General features: G+C 38.7%; 1 protein-coding gene across 1 annotated transcript in view; it reads right to left on the bottom strand.

The window, feature by feature from the left end:
• LOC121442637 (cytochrome b-245 heavy chain-like) overlaps positions 1 to 12,019 on the bottom strand; it is a 36,371-nt gene extending 24,352 nt beyond the window's left edge. The window contains exons 1-3 of the mRNA XM_041644238.1: positions 11,975 to 12,019; positions 9,989 to 10,084; positions 8,321 to 8,431 (exon numbers count right to left, since the gene is read on the bottom strand). Coding sequence (XP_041500172.1) covers positions 8,321 to 8,431; positions 9,989 to 10,084; positions 11,975 to 12,019 — 252 coding nt within the window. The remainder of the gene's footprint in view (positions 1 to 8,320; positions 8,432 to 9,988; positions 10,085 to 11,974) is intronic.
• Between the last annotated feature and the right edge of the window lie 7,517 nt (positions 12,020 to 19,536).

The raw sequence follows: 19,536 nt of genomic DNA, 5'->3' as shown, positions 1-19,536 counted from the left end.
TAGTTATGATAATTTTATTTAAAGGGGCCCTACGATTTCATAAAGAGTTGGCCTACTGTTTGTTTCCTAAGAGTCCAGTGGGGACAAAAATGAGTGAACAGTTCTAGAACAAGTGAGTAGGTCTTTAATCCAATTGCTAATATACACTATAGAAGGAGGTCATCTAGGTCACAGACATTACAAGGAAAATCACTGTCTGTCATCACATAATAATAATAAAAATAATGATGATGATGTTGATGGGGACAACAATAACTAGCAGTTACTGAGAGCTTGTGGAAGAACTCTTTAAGCCTTTTACATGTATTGGCTTACTTAATTCTTCCTCTTATGTCAGTTTTATTAAGGAGAGACCATTACCTACCTAACAGCTGAGGAAACAAAGGTGATTGATTATCCTGCCTTATGTGATATAGTCCATAATGGACAGAGATGAGATTAAATCCAGATCATCGGAGAGATTTTTGTATCAATATTGCAGTAATTTATATAATCTCCTGACACTCAAAACAGAAAGTTGTCCAGGGCATTTGGCCCATATCCATATGTTAGAATGCATGGATTTGAATCTGGAGTCAAGTCAATGCTCAAAGCAGAGAAAGCGAAATCTTGTTGGTGGTTGAAATAGACACTTATCCTCACAAAATCTGGTTATTGGCTTGTTCTAGCTGCTTTGCACCACAGTTTAAAAGTACTGTCATAAAAAGTTAAAGTTCTTTAAAGAGGACAGTGACCTTCTAAAACAATCTTAGGTATTGTTAATACATGGATCTAAATTTTGTATATTATTTAAATGAGGTTACTTATTTTTAATAAAATATTCTGACTTTGTAGAAAGATATGATTGGTGGACAATTGTACCTGCTGTACTGTTTCTCAGTTCATCACACCTAAAAGGAAGGAAGGTTACATGAAAGGTGACTCTTTGAATCACAAAAATACTAGTAAGGAAGATGATAAGGCTTCCAAATAAAGAAGAAAAGCTTTATCAAGTATCTTGTGGGACCCAGGTAATTTACTTATTTACTAATCACTCAATGCAATAATGCAAGTATTCTCATCTCCATTATAGACAAAGAAATTAAAAATTTCACTTTGGCTTTCTAAAGTTCACATCCCTTTCCATCAAATCAGATGCAAGGACACCATCATTATTATTCTAAGTGCCTCAAAAATATGACTTAAATTTAAGTTTTGGGATCCTTAGTGGAAAGTGGTCAAAGAAAGTGAGGGTAGGAGAACAAAGACTAGAATGGAAAGAAACCCATAAAGGGCATATTAAAGCGCTACCACTGTGCTTTAACAGTGGGGTCATTCAGATGAGGCAACTCCTTTATAGTTTTAAGAAAATAGCCTCCCATTTCTTAACTGCCACAGTCCTTCAGCTTTTAAGAGTCCTTCTGATAGGCATAATTCTGGAAGACTTGTAATGACCTTGTGCAATCTTCTCCCTTGACTTTGAATGAGACCTGTGACTAGGGTGTGTGATTTTGTTAGACGATAATGATAAAATGGATTCTGCAGATGTAAAGTCCAAAATTGTCTTAAAGAGAGAGATTTTTTCCCCTCAGGTACCCAACACTATCACATAAACTCTTGAAATCTAGGTCTAGAAGTTCCAAGTGGAGGAAGTCAGAGATTAAAAATACAAGAAGGATTTAAGGTACTGTTGCTGAAGTGGCGGGGCATGTAGGCTCCAAAAGTGACCATGGGATGATTACTAGCAAGGAGACAGGGACCTGAAACTATAATGAATGGAATTTTGCTAAGAAGGAGCTTGGAAAGGGGTTTTTGGTTTGTTGTTTTTCTATTTTGTTTTAGAGAGCTGAGGTGGAACCCAAGGCTCTGTGCATGCTAGAAACATACTCTATCTCTAAGTCCAGACTTTCAGAAGAATATTTTAAGCCAGTTTCTAGGTACACTCATTTGCTCTCACCCCAGCAAACATGTTCTTAATCTTACTTTCACAGAACGGTGAATAGAGAAGTCAAACAGGGTGCTGAACCTCTGCTTTATACAACTTCCAGCTTATAAATGAGGGTTATTCAAAACAATTGCATTTGGGACAATCCGTTGCACAGGAGTAGATAACTAATAGCATCCTTCCTGGAGTGGCAAACTGGATTGGACTCTTAAGAATCACAGGATGGTCTGGATGGTGGTGATGCACACCAATAATCCCAGCACTCAGGAAGCAGAGACAAGTGGATCTCTGTGAGTTTGAGACCAGCCTGTTCAACAGAGCGAGTTCCAGGACAGGCTCCAAAACTACAGAGAAACCCTGTCTCTAAAAACCAAAACCAGATAAAGAATCACATGATGAGAATTAATATAGTTGAGAGCAGCCATGAATTATTTTTGAAAGGAAATTTTGTCTTCATATGTATCTATTGTGAGTCATAGACCTACCACTTAGCTGTAAACTAATTTTCTCCCCTGTATGATAGATAATTGATGATAATTGAAGTTCTTCCCTAGGAGACATGTAGTCATTGAGAGATGTTTCATTAGAATCTGATGTTATTTTGCAACATTGTGTAACTAACTTCGCATCTAATGTACCCTGAGTCTCCAGCTAGAGGGCAAGCATCCTGTACAGAGATCAACATGCTATGTACTTGTAAAATTGTTCTTTAATAATTGTTTGGTCATGCCTTGAAAATAAGATCATTAAACCTATCTACATTTGTTACAGCTTCTTTTCCAGTTTCTTGAAGGAGGGATTGAGGGGAAAAATTACTAACTTCTGAATTATAACAGATTTGAAGAGAAATAGTATGGCTTTGTTGGGCCCCCTATATCCTCTGCATAGGCCCATCTTTATCGCTATCATTAGCAGTGATAAAATTTGTGAAATAATAGATGTTGATGCCCTTGCTAACTTTGACACGAAGCCGTAGAAAAACTAAATGCAGTATCATAACAATGGAGAGATAGGATTAGGTATTACAGAGTCCATTCAGAGATAACCATTTTATCTTAACATGCATTAATGCAAAGAACATTTGATTCAAAGAAAAAACTAGTGAGTCAATGGAACAGGTCCTACCAAGACAGCAGGCCTTCATTTTTCCTAACCACTGTCTTCAGTGTAGTCAGCAATGGTAAACAACCCTAAAGAGAAGCCACAAGTCATGCTGATGCTGAACTTTCAAGAAAATGATCTCCTCACCACTTCCTGAAAATGAGGCGGGATGATCAGTTTGTAAAGTTTGAAAGACGGGCTTTATCTTTGATTGCTTGGGTCCTTTCTGTTCCTCCTTACTATAAAAGATACCATTTCTGTGCTTCGGCTCACCTCTAAACTATTACCAGCCATCTCCCAAATAGCCAAGCTGTCATCATGCCTTACAGCTTCTTCATGGAACTACCTCTTTGCCTTTGTCCACTAGCTTCTAAAAGGAAGTTTCTCTGTTACTGTCACAAAGAGCCTTGCCCAATTTCAACAAACTATCATTATAGTGCAAGGGCAATTGTTGGGACATCCTGGCAATTTGCTATGCTCTATTGAAACTGAATTTCAAAATAATGAAAAGTGGAACTAAAATGAAGTACTCATTTGATAGGGTTATTTTAAGCTTTTAAGCTCTATTTTATGTATACTTGGTCTGATTGTATTTGTATTACATATTTATGAACATTTTAGGTAAAATGTCAAGAGCTATCCTTACATCTCCTGACAGAACTCAGGTAAAGACTCTGACAGTAATGTCCCCACATGGTGGCAGTAAAACTATGTGAAAAAATGAAGGATAACACTTTTTTACGGAACTCTTTATAATTTTGAAATCCCATGTTAATTCTAAATCTCTTTCACGGGACTCTAAGCTCCTAAAGCTTGTGGCTTTCTGCCTTTAATCACTTTGTATTTCCAGTTATTAATATATAGAAAGCCCTCTACTAGGGTGACAACTTAATAATCAACAAACTTAAATAATCAGTATATTTTTACTAAAAGTATATTCGTTCATTTTTCTTCTTTTTTTCAACACTGGAAATGGAAAATAGAGCCTTTTATACTTGGTGTGTTCTTTACCACTAAGCTACAGTCCTTCCTAGAAAGGCATATTTATGTTTAAATTTGCATTATTTGACCTGCTTCCCTGCTAAAATCATCCCTGAGATGAAAAGCACAAAGGGGCTCCCTCTAGGAGGACACATGGTTTGAGGCAGAGCCATGATGAGGCCTTCTGATTCTGAGACTATATAAGGCAAACGGCCTTACCTTTTAACCTTCCTGTTTTAGTCTGACCTGAAGATTAGGATGGTCACAAGTTAGAAATTTGTTTCTACACATGGAAGTTCATCAAAGACTTCTGTATGCTTAGGCCTATCCTTTTTCCATCTCTCTCAACAAAGCTAGCTGAGAGCCTTTACCTCTATCCTTTTGCGAGGGGCCTAAGGATACACAGCCAGAGGACTTTTTCCCCTCTAGGTAACCAGAAGAATTCAAAACCAAAGTCTGAATGATTCGGACCTCTAAAACTGAACAGAAATTCTGTGTCTGTTTAGTTAGTATGGTGTTAATGGAACAAGTTTTTGAAATTATTATATCCTTATCATTTCTAGAGTAGGTCATTTAGCAGGCTCAAATACTCATATTAAACAGAGCCACAGGGAGAGTTCAAGATGTTTAGTTGACACATACAAAAGCGAACAGGCTCTGGGAGCACAATTTCCTGGCTTTGATTCCTCCCAGTTAATCGTGCTCCCACCTCACTCCCTCGACATGAGTTCTACAGAGCTTCAGTGAGCTGTGGCCGCTCCCACTTCCAACATCAGCCACAGCATACTCGTGCGTTTAAACCGTGAGCAGAGAGCAGCTGCAGTTTTCAAAGTTCACACTTCAGCTTGCTAAGCCCAAAATGAAGGGCGTGCCATACCTGTCAGAGACCATTGCTTTGAGGGAGGGGAAGTAGGCAGGGATACCAGAATAGATGGTATGAAAGCACGAAGAACAATTCTAGGGGAGGACGCATAGAAATGGAGATGAATAGCAGAGAGATGGGAAAAGGAAGTAGTGGAGCAGCTGATCAACAATATTCAAGTATATATGAAAATACCAGAAGGAGAACCCTTACTTTGTCTGCTAATTTAAATAAATACATAAATAAGTGGGGGAAATTGTTCTTTTGTGTGAAGATCTATTTGGTTATAGAATTGGGCTTTTCTACAATTTAATCACTGCTATTAAAGGTTCTCATGAGGGTCTTCACCTGTGGGCCACAAGTTGCCCCTAAGATGACATTTTATATGTGCTGCTCATGGGACATGGGCCCTCAAGGCAATGCAACTTCGGGTTATGAGGTAATCAGGATTTCTTAACTGACCACCTTGGTGAAAACGCTGCCTGTTTCTCAGGCTTTACTTCCTCTAAATAGAAAGTATTCAAATGGGGACAGGGGGAATTTCTTTTAAAGGCAACCGAATCATGTCTCCATAAAAACAAAACAAGTTAATGTGCAATGGTTTCATCTAGCAAGGCTTCATGTGGCTCCTGTACAAGATAGATGGATAGCTTGGCTATCTGTCTTTCAATGCAGTGAGATTGCATCTCCGTGGAGTCTTGGGAGATTATTTGGAAAGCCTCATGGTTGATGTCTAACAGCAGGTGCTCTTGTTTGGTTTTGCCCTGGTTTTGCTCAGTCTGCAAAATCAAATTGTGATACATTGAAATAATGACTTGGATAAAGGAGCATTGTCACAGAATTTTCCAGATGAAGGACCTGACCCTTTTCAGAGAACCTCAAATGATTTGTCAACATTCTTCTTTTATTTCTGCCTGTCCAATTTGTTGTTTTGCTGATGAGCAAAAATGAGTCTAAGATTTTGTTCAACTACATATGGCTTTGCAGTACTGGAGGCGTGACTTGGGTCCCACTTGCTAGGTTAATGCTGTACTACCGAGTTACCCCCGTTTCCTGAAACTAGAGCCCCGAGGGTGGAATTTAGGGAGTATGTTTAAGATGAAATGGTATTTTGTAAAGAGGTGGGGAGTATCAAAGTTTAATTGTCTGCTCATGCCATTTTAGCAAATTGAGGGCTGTATGTTTCTAGATAGAAACTCTTCTTAGACTAATAGGAATGTTGTATGACTAGGAAAAGGGAGGCAAAGTGAAACACAAATTGTACCTGTAACTCACCATCTAGTTCATATATTCAGTAATTGTTGGATCAAGCGTTAACTCTTTAGCTATATGTTTAAGCTCCTAGTTTCGCAGTAAAATCCGTGCTTTCTTTCCCAGTCTTATCTTAGAGCAGTGGTTCTCAACCTGTGGGGCATGACCCTTTGGGGGATCGAGAAACTCTCTTTCACAAGGGGCTGAAAAATTTGGATGTTTACATTGTGATTGACAGCAGTAGCAAAATTACAGCTCTGAAATAGCAAAAAACTAATTTTATGTTCCCACAACATGAGGAACTTTAGTTGCTGCATCAGGAAGATTGAGAGCAGAACCGTTGCTCTAGACAGTCACCCCAATTACTGTACTCCCAGAAGCAGAGTTTGCTTACCATTGTCCTTCAAAATTGATTTTAACTTAAATGTTTTAAGATTTTAGGAGAGAGATGGGGGAGGGGTAGACATTTGTGTGGTAGTCAGAGGTCGATGTCAAGTGTCTCCCTCTACTTTCCACCTTAGTTTTGAGGCAAAATCTCTCACTGAATCTGGAGTGCACCAATTCCGCAAGGCTAGCTGTTCATCAAAACTCAAGGTCCCAGGAGGGCACTAACACCTAAAACTTCTCAGGAATTGTTTTCAGTGTGGCCAGGAATAGAAAAAAAATCCAAAGTGAAGCAATGTCTTGCTGATAATTAGATTTTAAAGGCAGTTACATGAAAATATACCCAAATCAAATCAAGCTCAGGATGCTGCCTGTCCTTGACTTGACATGTTCAACCTGCCCAATTCTGTGCACTGTTCTATATTTCTTCCTATGGGAAGAATACACTACCTCTCTTTCTCCCAAGCCAGACAGAACCTGACTGTATTCATCTTCATTCTCCAAGTACACAAACGTTCACAGAAGGAAAACAATCTAGCCATCAACTCATACATTGGGTAAATATTATCCTTTGTGTTTCTTTTGGTACTGATGATTGTTGCCATAGCCTCATGCATGGTTGGCAATCACTGTACCAGTGAGCTGCACCCTCTGCCCAACAAACCACATTTAAATAGAACACAATAAAGGGTGATACAGAAAGTATTATAGTATTTCTCATTTTTTGATAATAAGATGTCTCACCATGTTCTGTGCTTTTGCCCATGCTATCTCTTGCCCACATAGAACACTTTTCTGTTTCATTAACAAATTCTAAACGTTGATTTATCCTCACTACTCAGGCTACTTTTCCTCTGCAACCTTCCTGGCATTCCCTGCCCCATCTGATGTCATTTCTGTCTTATTTGATCTGTCATATCTGATCCTCTATGGCTCTTTATTTTAATGTTTTATATGGGATCTACCATATTTTGTTCTGTACAATGTTATTTGAACATGTATTAAATTTAAAAATATCAATGATTTAATTTTTATCTTCATATAATGTTACCAGTATATATATATATATATATATATATATATATATATATATATATATATCTCAAGGTGCTCATTGAAACATTAATGTAAAGGCAAAGGGGGCTCTGGGCATGTAGAAAGCCCCGAAACTTCCAATCCCATGGGACTATAAATGTTTATTTTGCTTTTCTTTATTTTTGTTTTATTTTTTTTTAATTTCACTGTGTAGCTGAGGCTGGCCTAGAGCTCCCTATGTAGCCTGGAATAGGCTCAAACTTAAGAACTGTCTGTCTCAGGCTCCTCATTGCTGGAATTATAGACATGTGGCACCCTAGGAACCAACTATTTCTCCTCCTATTTTCATATAGTGGGTTTTTCTGTGCATTGATTTAATTTGCTTGAGATGTTCCACAGAAAATGTGTTTTTTATGATAAAATTTTAAAAATAGTCTTGAACAATTAGTTCCTAAATATCACATGTCTGGCTCATATACTCTTAACACATGAATGTTTACTACAGTACTGTTGTTGATGTATAGTTTGTTTAGCTGCTTCTTAAATTTTTCAAATTAAATGACTATTCCAGGGATATATATATATGTGTGTGTGTGTGTGTGTGTGTGTGTGTGTGTGTGTGTGTAGATATATGATATATATTACAGCATAGGACATGGTGCAGCTCATGAATATTCTACACAAGATAAGCTTCACAAAGCATTACTTTGTTCTGCCTTAGAAAGAGCATTTGGCATGATGGATTGAGAATTTGAGGCACTCAGTAGAAAGCTTGCTCTTACCGCGCTGGAACCCCTGAGGAAGGAGAGCAGATTTCGACACACTGGTAACAGGATCAGCATGCAGTTGAAATTCAGGAAGGCTGCAGGTGCCCTGGCCAGAGCCAGTGCTGACTAGAAGAGAGAGGATTGCGAGCAGAGAGACTTTGGTGAGCAGAATACCCATTCTCCTCTTCCCTGGGGTCCCATCATGGAACCCCAAAAAGCTCCCTTAAGACATCTGGAATGGAATTCCCTTCACAGCGGAGGAGTTTTCTTGGGGTCCACTGATATGCTTTACTTTAACCTGAATCTGCCTGTTTACTCCAACTGAACATTTTAAAGTTTCAAACCTGAAGAGAAGTGGAAAGAAATTTACTTTGAGTTTTTTTTTTATCCACCCGCCGGACTAAACTTTTTAAATTTTCGTGTGTGTGCTTTATCATCTACCTAGCTTTACACCCCTTCCTCCATCAGAGGAGAGTATCAGGTGTCCTCCTGTATTTCTATGGTGCTCTGCTTTATTCCTGTGAGACAAGGTCTCAGCTTGAACCAGGATCTCACTGTCTTTTGTCTAGTCTGGTGTTCAGCAAGCTCTAGGGATCCTACTATCTCTACTACTCCCTTGCCCTTCCAGTGGTGGCGTTATAGGTGCCTGTGGCCACACTTGACTTTTTACATGGGAACTGGGGAACTGAACTCTTGGCCTCATGCTTGTGCAGCAGGAACTCCTATCCCTTGACACCCCTCCCATATAGTTGATACATTTTAAAGTAAGTTGCATGCATCAGTTTACTTCCTCCTAAATCTTTGAGCATGTATACCATTAACAAGAGGTCAGTATCAAAACTAGATCTTTGATTTTAAACAAAGTCCCCTTTGCATTTAGACCTTAACAGTAACTTAAGCTGGTATGGTGTAATACTTGGGCGAAACTGGTTTAGCAATGTCTAAAGAAGTTGCCTATGATACAAGAACAGATCAGCATGAATACAGTAGAGACAATTTTAATAATGTGAAATGATTGTTTGGCAATACTTACACATATGATTATAACATTATTAATGTAAGTAATATTTTCAGCATTATATAACAAATGATGTGCTCTGGGAGTGGCTGTAGTTCTAATTATTTTCATTTGTGATGAAGAGACCTGACAGTTCAAGGAAACAGATTGCTTAGGGACTCAAGGAAATTTAAGGACCTCTGCTCGGCTGGCCTACTGAAGTGATGTAGTACACAAACAAGTTCCTGCAAGTCTCCAGATAATCGCTTGAAGTCGATTTTTTCAAGATCATTTCACATGTCATTAGGAGGAGGACTTCTCCATGCCAAAAATATGATATGATATTTAACTTAGAAAAAATATAGAAAATTTCAATTGTCAAACCAGTGTCAAACCTGTATGAGTGGCTCCCAGTAGGCTTTCCATTCTAGAGATTCCTATGTTAAGCTTGGCACATATTGGTAGAGAGGGATGCAGGTAGGACCCTCTACCACACTTCACTTTGTTACACTGTCAGGCCTTAAGTGATTCTTGCTAAAGAATTTGCAACTGGAGAGTAAAGCTGGTGATGTTGTCTTGGTTGGTCAGAATATTCATTCTAAATCTTAAAAGGAATAAATAAATACGAGCACATCTGCCTAGAAGTGTGAGCTGGCTGATATTGCATGAGGTGGAAGTTCACTTACCCCGAGGAGTTTTCGAGTATAATAGTACTTAGGTCCATCATCATAAACCTTGTAGTAGTTGACAAAGAGGAAGACATTCAACCCCAACCACACCAGCTGCACAAACAGAAAAAGTTGGATGAGGTTTATAAGCCTAAATAAGTAGATTCCCTATAATAGTGGAGTCAAATGAAGGACAGGACTTCCCCCACGTTCAGACTTTGACAAAGGGGGTCATAAAGCTGAGCACAATCAGCTTCAAGGCAGCTCTTTCCTATCCCCGCGCCACCCAACTCTTCAGTCACACTGGCTTGATCTGCCTTTGTTGTTTTGCATGATTGCTTCACTACTTGGTCAGCATGCGAAGTTAGTATCAGCCTGCCTTGTCTCTTTTCATCTTAAGATCAGAGAGGTAACAATGGTTGACAAGTAAAGGGAGGACACATGGAACATGTATTGTTGCTGACCCTCGCTCGACCTGTAGGAAATTGAACTGTCCTCTCCCAGATGCCCGTCACCTACTTGCAGCACATACAGCTTACCATTCTATTTGGTAAGTTTTCCTTCATTTTTAAAGGAGGGCATATTGAACATGAGCAAAGGAGTCAAGGTCATGGAATTTAAACAATAAACTTTTTAGATTTTAAGTTGGCATTTGATGCTAGCAACAACCTTATCAAGGGCTGATACTGCCCAGTCTTCTACCTTCAGCTCCAATGTGATTTTCTTTCAATATGAAATTACTAGCTATTATTAATACTAGCTATTAAATACCCATAAATGTTTCATAACAGTCTCTCTTTACACAGAAGGTGCTACAGAAACTTCCTCTCTTGCCCTGTCACTCTCCCCAACTCTAAATTTCTAAACCATGTCTTTATTTTCAAATATATGCATACACAACTTAAAAGATTACTTCCTGGGGAAACTGTAATTAGAATGAAAATTCTATTTCAACTTGTTTCTTAAGTGAATAATCTGCTCTTAAAATGGCAATAAGGAGTCAGGACTCCAGTTTTAAATCCTGATGTTTCTATGTTGCATTGGAATATTGGTTTGGCATGAACTAACTTTCAATCAAATATTTGTTGTTTTAATTTTATTCATTTTATTTACATCTCTAGAACTCAAACACTCCATGTATTACGTGGTGAATTTTTACAAAACTTCCATTCATAAGTGATTTTGATATCATGCTTCATTAGCTATTTGGCAAGAATAGATACCACATTTCTTCTAATTCAATTCATCCATAATTGATTTGCTGAGAACACTAACTTAAAAGTATAAACCAGAAATCAATGTGTAATTGAAAATTAGCCACAGCCTTATTTCCAAAATTGTTTCTCAAGATAGATTAATAGTTCATATATAATTCAATATTATATACATACTTTATATGCACATAAATACATATAACATACATACCACATATAGATGAGTCTAAATAATTTATTTCAATTCTTTCATCTCAACTTGTTGCAAAATTCACAAGTGACTACAGTTCAGACCTCTTAGGGAAAAATGTGCTTATTTTAAAAAGAAATTTGAGAACTTTGGTTGTTTTGGTTCTATTACTGAAGTAAAGGTCCCTTTCCCATTCATGAAATCTTTAAGAATAAATATTATTCAGAAAACAGTAAGGTTTTAATTGAGCATTTTAAGTAGGTAACATAAAAAGTAGATAAATTTACCTCCAAGTAACTAAGAAAAATATCTCAGAGATCTTCAGTATGATCTTCTATTCTCTCTGTTAAATGCTGGCTAATTCCACAGTCTTAGTAACTCAGAAACAAACTGGGAGAAATGAGAGTTGTTGGTGCATAGTTTTAATTAAGAAGTTTGGAATGGGAGAATTAACTCAATCTACTTACAAATTGATGCTTGTTCACAGTGTAAGTAAATTTCTTAAGCAAACAACAGTAAGAAAACCCATTGCTCTATGTTAGCTCCCGAGAGAACCCCAACACATTAAAGAATTATAATTTATCTCTTGTTGGTACTTACAATGACAAAAATGGAGAGTCCCTCATTCACAGCCCAGTTCCCCATGGCAGCAAAGGGTGAATGTGCTGGGTCTGCCTTTCTTCTCTACTGTGCTTCTTCTTTGCATGAGGAAATGAAAACAGCATTGGGGCAATATGTTTCCTTTGCTATTATCAGAAATTAGCTAATCATTGGTCAACTGAAAGCCTGTTTCCATAACAAATTTAAATCTTTAAACCACATAAAAACTACAAAAAGAAAAATAGATCTTGTGATTCAATCACAAGTAAATGCATTGGAAAATGAAAACAATTGCTACAACTGAGAGACTATATTTGTCAAGTTTTAAAATTTGCTTTATCATTTATCAGATTTTGTGCAGTTTACGAATATATTATACACAGTGACCTATGTTTTTTTTAAACTAACTAGTTTTCTACTTGTAATTTTCAAGGTATCTGCCTAACCGTGGATAAAACGTGCATGTGCTGGGTAAAACATACCGAACACATGTGACATCTTTTGACAAACTTTTTTTATTTTGAGAAGAGTAGTTTTATTTTAGGGGAATAAAAATTTCAATATTTTCCAGTTTAAATAATAAACTGAACAGAAATGAGATTGTACAAAAATGGATTATACAACATTATAATTCTTCAGTTGATTTGCAAAAGATATAATTATTGGAACTAGAATATTTTTCATGTAAATGAAAAAGATATATAAATTTAAAAATGACTTTCTTCAAGCATTATTTTTTCTTCTCCTTTTTTTAATTTATATATTAAAAATTTCCACCTCCTCTTCTCCCATTTCCCTCCCACTCCCCCCAGTCCCTCTCCCCCTCCCTCTTTAGGGAGCAATCAGGGTTCCCTGCCCTGTGTGAAGTCCAAGCTCCTCCCCCCTCCATCCAGGTCTAGGAAGGTGAGCATCCAAACAGACTAGGTTCCTACAAGACTAGTCCATGCAGTAGAATCAAAACTCAGTGCCATTGTCTGACAAACTCTTATAGCAGTATTTATCCTCGCTGGGTAAAGTAAAAAGAGTGATAGATGATGCTTATAGAGTGCTAACCATGTTTCAGTTTTCTATCATAAAGTAGATATAGGCCTATATTGTGTACATATATTTGTGACTTGAAACATACATATTAATACATATGTATGCATACACAGAAAAATACTTGTGCCCACATATACATCGACTCAGTTGATTCTCATAACTCAATCCCTATAAGTAGGTTCTAATTTGTGATTACATTTACAGATGAGAAAATCAAGACCAAGAGCAGTGAACTTATTTAAACCCAGTTACAGTGCCAAGGAATAATGCAGGCGGTCGTTTGAAGTCCATACAACTGATGTTACCTGTAAAGTAAGGTACCAGAAAAAAAAAAGTTTAAATTTGTCAGTGCCACCTTAAGTCACTCCACACAGGAAAGGAAACTGTAGTAAAAGTACCAAAATATTTAGGTGGCAAACATGTTTCCAGGCAGACATTTTATGCTAAGTTGGTAGACATAGATCAAAGGTGTGTCAGTGTATGGTAGATGCTAAAGCTAGGTGTAGCACAACTACATCCGGCCACTCTTCTGCCTTCCAGACATGAAGCAGATTAGGATGGTACCCTGACCACGTGATCAAAGTACAAGGTGACTGCACAGCTCATAGCGAAGCCGAAGAAACAAACTGAAGCGCTGGAAGACGACTCAAGAGCACAAGAACCGAGCTACACACTCTCTCACTTGCTGTCTACAGAACACAACCTCTGGGATTGTGGCAATTAGCAAAGCAGCATGTTTTTCCCACTGCATGATATTTAAAGAAAGGTATTGTGACATTCTCCATGGTAATCAGAACATGTATAACACACATAAAGGCAAAATGACCTCCTGGGTTCATTCCCAAAATAGATAAATTCAAAGACTGGTTAGGAAATCAGAACATTGACAAGCTATATGATGATCTGTTTGCCCACCCTCTCCAAGAACTGCTGGATTTCACAGAGAACTACATTTGTCAGCCTTAGATTGATGGTTTCCGGTTGGTTTAGCTAAACTGGAATAGAGGAGAAGCCACAATGGTTCTCACCGCAGAATTTTGCTTCAAGGGACATTCACCAGGTTGGTGAATTGTTACTGGGCCTCCAGCTTCCCCTAGTCTGCCCTCCCTTCAATGTCATGAACACCTGCTAGTCAGTAGTATTGTAGGGCTCCGTGTTGCCAGATGGCCCCCGCTGTTGTGCGGGGGTGAGAGATTAGACAACCTCCTCCCAGTTCCTCTAACTGAGAGGTAACCACTTCCTGTAGTTGTTCTTTTTTATGTTGCCCCTTGTCCCTTTTGGGATTCTCCACTTTTCCATCACCCATGCAACACTTTTCTGGTGTGAAACTCCCTCTGTTGAAATATTGTGGTTTCTGTTTTTTAATTGGATTTTGAAACAAAGTAATTTAGTTTGAGTACTTATTCATGTAACTAAAGAAGTTAATCTTATATGCCTAAAGAACAATAAAACACCGTAAACACAAATTCTCTTTCTCTTCTTCACTCTCAGATTTCTTCATAAGGATGACTCCCAGTCCTTCAAGCTATTAAAAATTCAACAAGGTCTCCTCTTCTGTTACTTTCCCCTCTTTTCTCTTTCCCTGCATAATGGTTCATCTTTCCTGTTCTAAATTTTTACATTTCCCCCACTGTTTTATCATGTGCTTTCTGATGCCTGTGCCCTACTGCAGAAAAAGTGAGCGTGCCATGAACATTCACATGCTAAGGATCAATATTTTCTATTTCTTATAAACATGCTACTTGGCTATTTCCCCCTCCTTTTCCTTCCCCCTACAAGTTCAGAAGAAGATTCAAAGAAGGAAGCATTTTTGCCACAGATAAGCAACCATTCCCTTCTGTTGATTTTCCCCCTCATGAAAGTAATCACGACAGTCTGTAGCATCTTCACGAGTCTTAAGGGCCTCAATCAGTTTCACAGCTGGCGAAGATCACTTGCAATGAAAAGTAAAACCTTTCTTCCATGGAAACGAATGACCCTTTTGAGAAGACTTTAAGAAAACTGCAGTGTGCACTGCCCTTGGAAACACAGGTGGAAAGGGTGATAAAGGAGCAATGGGATTAGCTGCGTAGTACTGATTACACACAGAGAGGGAAAACACTCAGACCTCTGTATTAGCTAATGGGTATTAGCTAAGGGCACATCTTGTCGCAGTCCCTTCAGCTGCCACTGTCTCTTGAGCTGTTGACATTCAGTGAGACTATGGAAAACTTAAGCATGAACTCACAAGCCCTTGAGACAGAGGAGAGAGGCAGCCCCAAGTTTCAGAATATTCCCCGATTTCACTTCTTGAATGTGATTCTGTTTTCTGCCTTGATAGCTCAATCTGCAAATTATATTTTCCCCAAATTCAAGAAAGAAAATTGCTATAGAAAGGGAGATATGTACCTACATCAAATGTTCTGACGAATTTTGTTCTTAGTCCTGATGAAAGTGTGCTTCCCTTCTTTTGTAGCTAGCTTGGGTTTGCTAGGCTTTCCAGAATTGTCATGTTTAGCTAAATCTGAAAGTATGGATGATGTGGTCCCATATTCTTTGCCTAAGGTTTACTACCAAGAAGTCCCCTTGGACACATTGATTGTTCTAGGTGTGGGCTCTTGATATAAACAAGACCAACCATTGTTTTTGCATCCTCTAGAGGAACAAAATTAAAACGTTTTTCTCTTCCTGTTTGTCAGTGATGTATGCCTTGCGTGACCACAGTCTGTCTCTACTATCATGTGCTCATAAGTCTGGATAAGAATTCTACCCAGACATGAAGGAATAGAGTTAGAAGTGACTGGGAAGCCTCCTCCCTGAGGACCAGCTCTCACAGATCAGAAGGTACTGTGAAGCTATCCAGGGAGAAAAGCAGTCATGAGTCCTACCCAGATGTAAAACCTACAAACCACAACAATGACTGGCCAGGCAATTGTGGCACTTTAATCTTTGGGGTAGCCAATAGCTGTCTAAATGGACTAAAGGCACACTCACTAGGAGGGAATTCATGCCTGGTACAACGAACCTAGGCAACTGCTAGTGACTGGGGCAGTCACAGACCTTAGAGGAGAACCTAATACTGCCATTTTCCTGACCCAGTACAATTTATAACTGTATTCGAATCATTTACCCTTATACCCACACCAAAGAAGTTTATCTCGTCCCTCACCAAAGAAACTTCTTTTTGCAGCAATGGCTACTATGGAGATCCACAACTGGTCAAAGCTTAGAGAATAAGGGACTGTGGGATACTGTTTTGTTTGCTTTCTGTTCCTGTGAGAAACACTAGGACCAAAAGCAACATAGGTTTATTGTATCTTACAACTCCCAGGCCCCATGCCATCACTGAAAAAGTCAGCACCAGAACTTCAAGAATCTGGAGGCAGGAACTGAAATAGAGACCATGAAGGAATGCTGCTTACTGGCTTGCTCCTCATTGCTTACTAAACCTGCTTTCTTATACAACCACCTACCCAGGGGTGTCACCACTCAGAGTAGTCTGAACCCTCGTTCATCAGCCATTCGTCAAGAAAATGTCTCACAGACAAGTCACAGGCCAGTCTGATGGAAGCAATCCCTCAATTGAGGTTCCCTCTACCCAGATGACTCCAGTTTCTATTGAGTTGACAAAACCTTACTGTCAAAGGTGAGTCCCAATGATTATATCTACCATGCAACCTCTACACTTAAAACTCAGGAAACATAGAGGAAGAAGGGGCACAAAGATTGCAAGAAACAAGACTGGGATGCCTGCTGCTGCTAGATAGTGCCTTGACAAGGATGTTGTACCCATAAAATCTCAACAATATGGTTGCCAAAATAAGACTCTCATAAGGATAGTACCAATCGGTGTACCATTGTTAATGGGGGAAATCTCACAAGGCCCTGCCCCTAGATGAAGTGCTGTAAACAATCGGTGGCTGCAGAGGGAGGGGAAAAATTACTTTTTTTCAGGGGTTAAGCACCTTGATAGATTATCCAATCCCAAGTTGTCAACCTCAAACACACATTCATGCAAGCAACTCTAAATGGACTCAGCAGGTTTTCTATAATACATGTATATATGTAACAATAACAATTATAGAATGAGAGGTCCATGTATCTGAGAAGGAGTGGGCATAGAAGGAGTTGGGGAAAGAGTGGGGAAAAAGGTGGAAATGATGTAAATACAGTACTTGTGTGAAATTCTCAAAAGAATTTAAATTTTTTAAACTTAGAAACCTAGAAGGCATATACAGAAAATTATATCAACAAAAATAAAATCTGACTTAGTAACAAAGAAGGGATGAGGAGATTTGAAAAGAGATATGCTGACAATGTTTGAATTCTTGGATCTTTTCTGCCTACACATTTAGGTATCCCAGGTATTCTTAGAGAGCAGAGTTCCTAGGAAGCAGTCGCTAAGGTAGAGATTAGTATGTAACATTATTAGGGAGATTTCTAGCAGGTAAATGTGTAAAGAAGGAAAGAAAAGATGAGAAAATATGAGTGTGCCACCGAAGAAAATGAATTATCATGCAGCAACACTCAGCAATCCTGCGGGGAGATCTGAAACTGCAGTGACTCCCAGTAACCGGAGGGATTTCAGTTGTTTGGTTTGGTTTGGTTTGGTTTGGTTTGAGGCCAAGTCTTGTGAGTATAGCCAAGCAAGGCTGAAACTCACAGTGCTTCTTTTGTTTCAGCCTTCGGAGTGCTGAGATTCCCAAAACGGGATACCATACCTGGAAAAGATGGTTTTTATCTGAGACAGTCTCTGTAGGTGTTTATAGTGTAATAGAAATAATAATCATTCTGCACATTTACAGCGGAAGGAAAAGCTATTTCCTGAAGTTAATTCTCAAATAACAGTCAACCTTGAGTAGATGTCCCTAGCTTATAAACTCCTTGGGCTTATGAATTTAACACACACACACACACACACACACACACACACACACACACACACTGTCTTCCTTAAATTTCTTTCGGGTCCCAGCTACACTTGGAACAATTTAAACAGAGACAGGGGACTGGAAATCTGAGCGCTTGGGCAGATGGGAGATTTACACAGCAAAGATATTGTTAGAACTGTTTTTTAAGTACACCAGTGTTGTTCTTCCTGAATAGTTGTTGCTCAGTCATCTGGCCCACCCGGCAGAATTATGCTTCTTGATAAGCTTTTTAGTGTTTAGTTTTGAAGCACTAGAAAGGTTGTACAGTGTAGAATCCTAGTTCAACCTCTGGTTCCCTGATACACAGAGGAAGAAACCCTGAGAAAAGTCTCCACTTGCATGTCAAAAGCTTAAGTGAGTACATAGCATCTGGCCGTGTAGTATCCCTAACCAAGAAGAAAGACACCAATGCTGAGAGTCCTCTGATCTAGAACTCACAGAACTCATCACTGTGAGTTCCAAACTTTAGGTTTTGAAGTCATCCAGTCTATGTAACTTTATTAAGACAGCCAAAGCTAATAGCTAGGTGGAGGAGAAACATCTAGAAAGCCCCACGTAAGTCTGGGACTGGATTCATGTCCAGGAAAGACCTAAGATCACAACAGCTCACCTCAGACTGATGTCTAGGCCCAGATTAAGCAGAAAAATGATGTTAGGTAGGAGGCAAGCTCTGGAAAGGATCAGTCAAAGGACCCCCTAAAACAGGACATACAGAACAATATGTCATGGTGGTAATTCCAGGGCTCCAGGAAAAGGATATAAAAACAATAATAGGTGGTGTTGGGCCATTCTTTGCTCAGTGAACAACTCACACCAGCTTCAGCAACTTCCATAACAGAAAAACATAAAAGAATGTTGCTAACCTTTTCCTGAGTGGTTTTGTATTTTACTTAAATGCTTATGCACATTATTGAAACTTATATATCTACTTAGATTGAATTTTTGGTAAAAAAAATTCTTCTGAGAAATGTATGCCCTTTTTCTGGAAGTAGTCACCCTGTAGGAGGGCAAAAAGGAGGGAATAACACAAGAAAAGAAATATAAGCCCCATGTCTGTTAGGGTCAAGGCTTTTCTGCTAGGTTCAGCCTATTAATTTCATATGTATGTATGTATGTATGTATGTATGCGTATACACACACACACACACACACACACATATATATTCTTGCTTCTTTACTTATTCTAACTAACACTTTACTGCTTCCTCTACCACCATATCTCATCTGAAGCAGAAGAACCAAGACTGCATCTGGGTCAGGAACAGAAGAAATTGAAGCTATCGCCTTAACCAGAACAAAGGTAGCGTCAAATTTGGAATCACCTAGCTGAGGGTTGAAGGAGTGCCCTGCCTGGATTCAGAGCCAATCTTCAAGGACCTAGAAAATGTTTTCCTTTCTTTTCCTTTCCCTTCACTTTCCTTCCCATCCCATCCTTCCCTTTCTGTCCTGTCCTGTCTCTTATTTATTTTTTCTCTTTTACATTCTTCTTTTTTTTTAAAACATATGACACCAGGCATTTAAGAATATTTCTGTCAAATGACCAGATAACTTCTCAGCTATATGAAAATAGAGCACACACAGCATCAATGGACAAGACCTATTGCTCATAAT

This window comes from Microtus oregoni, unplaced genomic scaffold (assembly GCF_018167655.1).
Source record: "Microtus oregoni isolate MIOR12 unplaced genomic scaffold, Mior012 000092F_ref0000046, whole genome shotgun sequence".
Lineage (NCBI taxonomy): Eukaryota > Metazoa > Chordata > Mammalia > Rodentia > Cricetidae > Microtus > Microtus oregoni.
The sequence above is the reverse complement of the archived record's forward strand: the minus strand, read 5'-3'. Positions and strand labels throughout refer to the sequence as shown.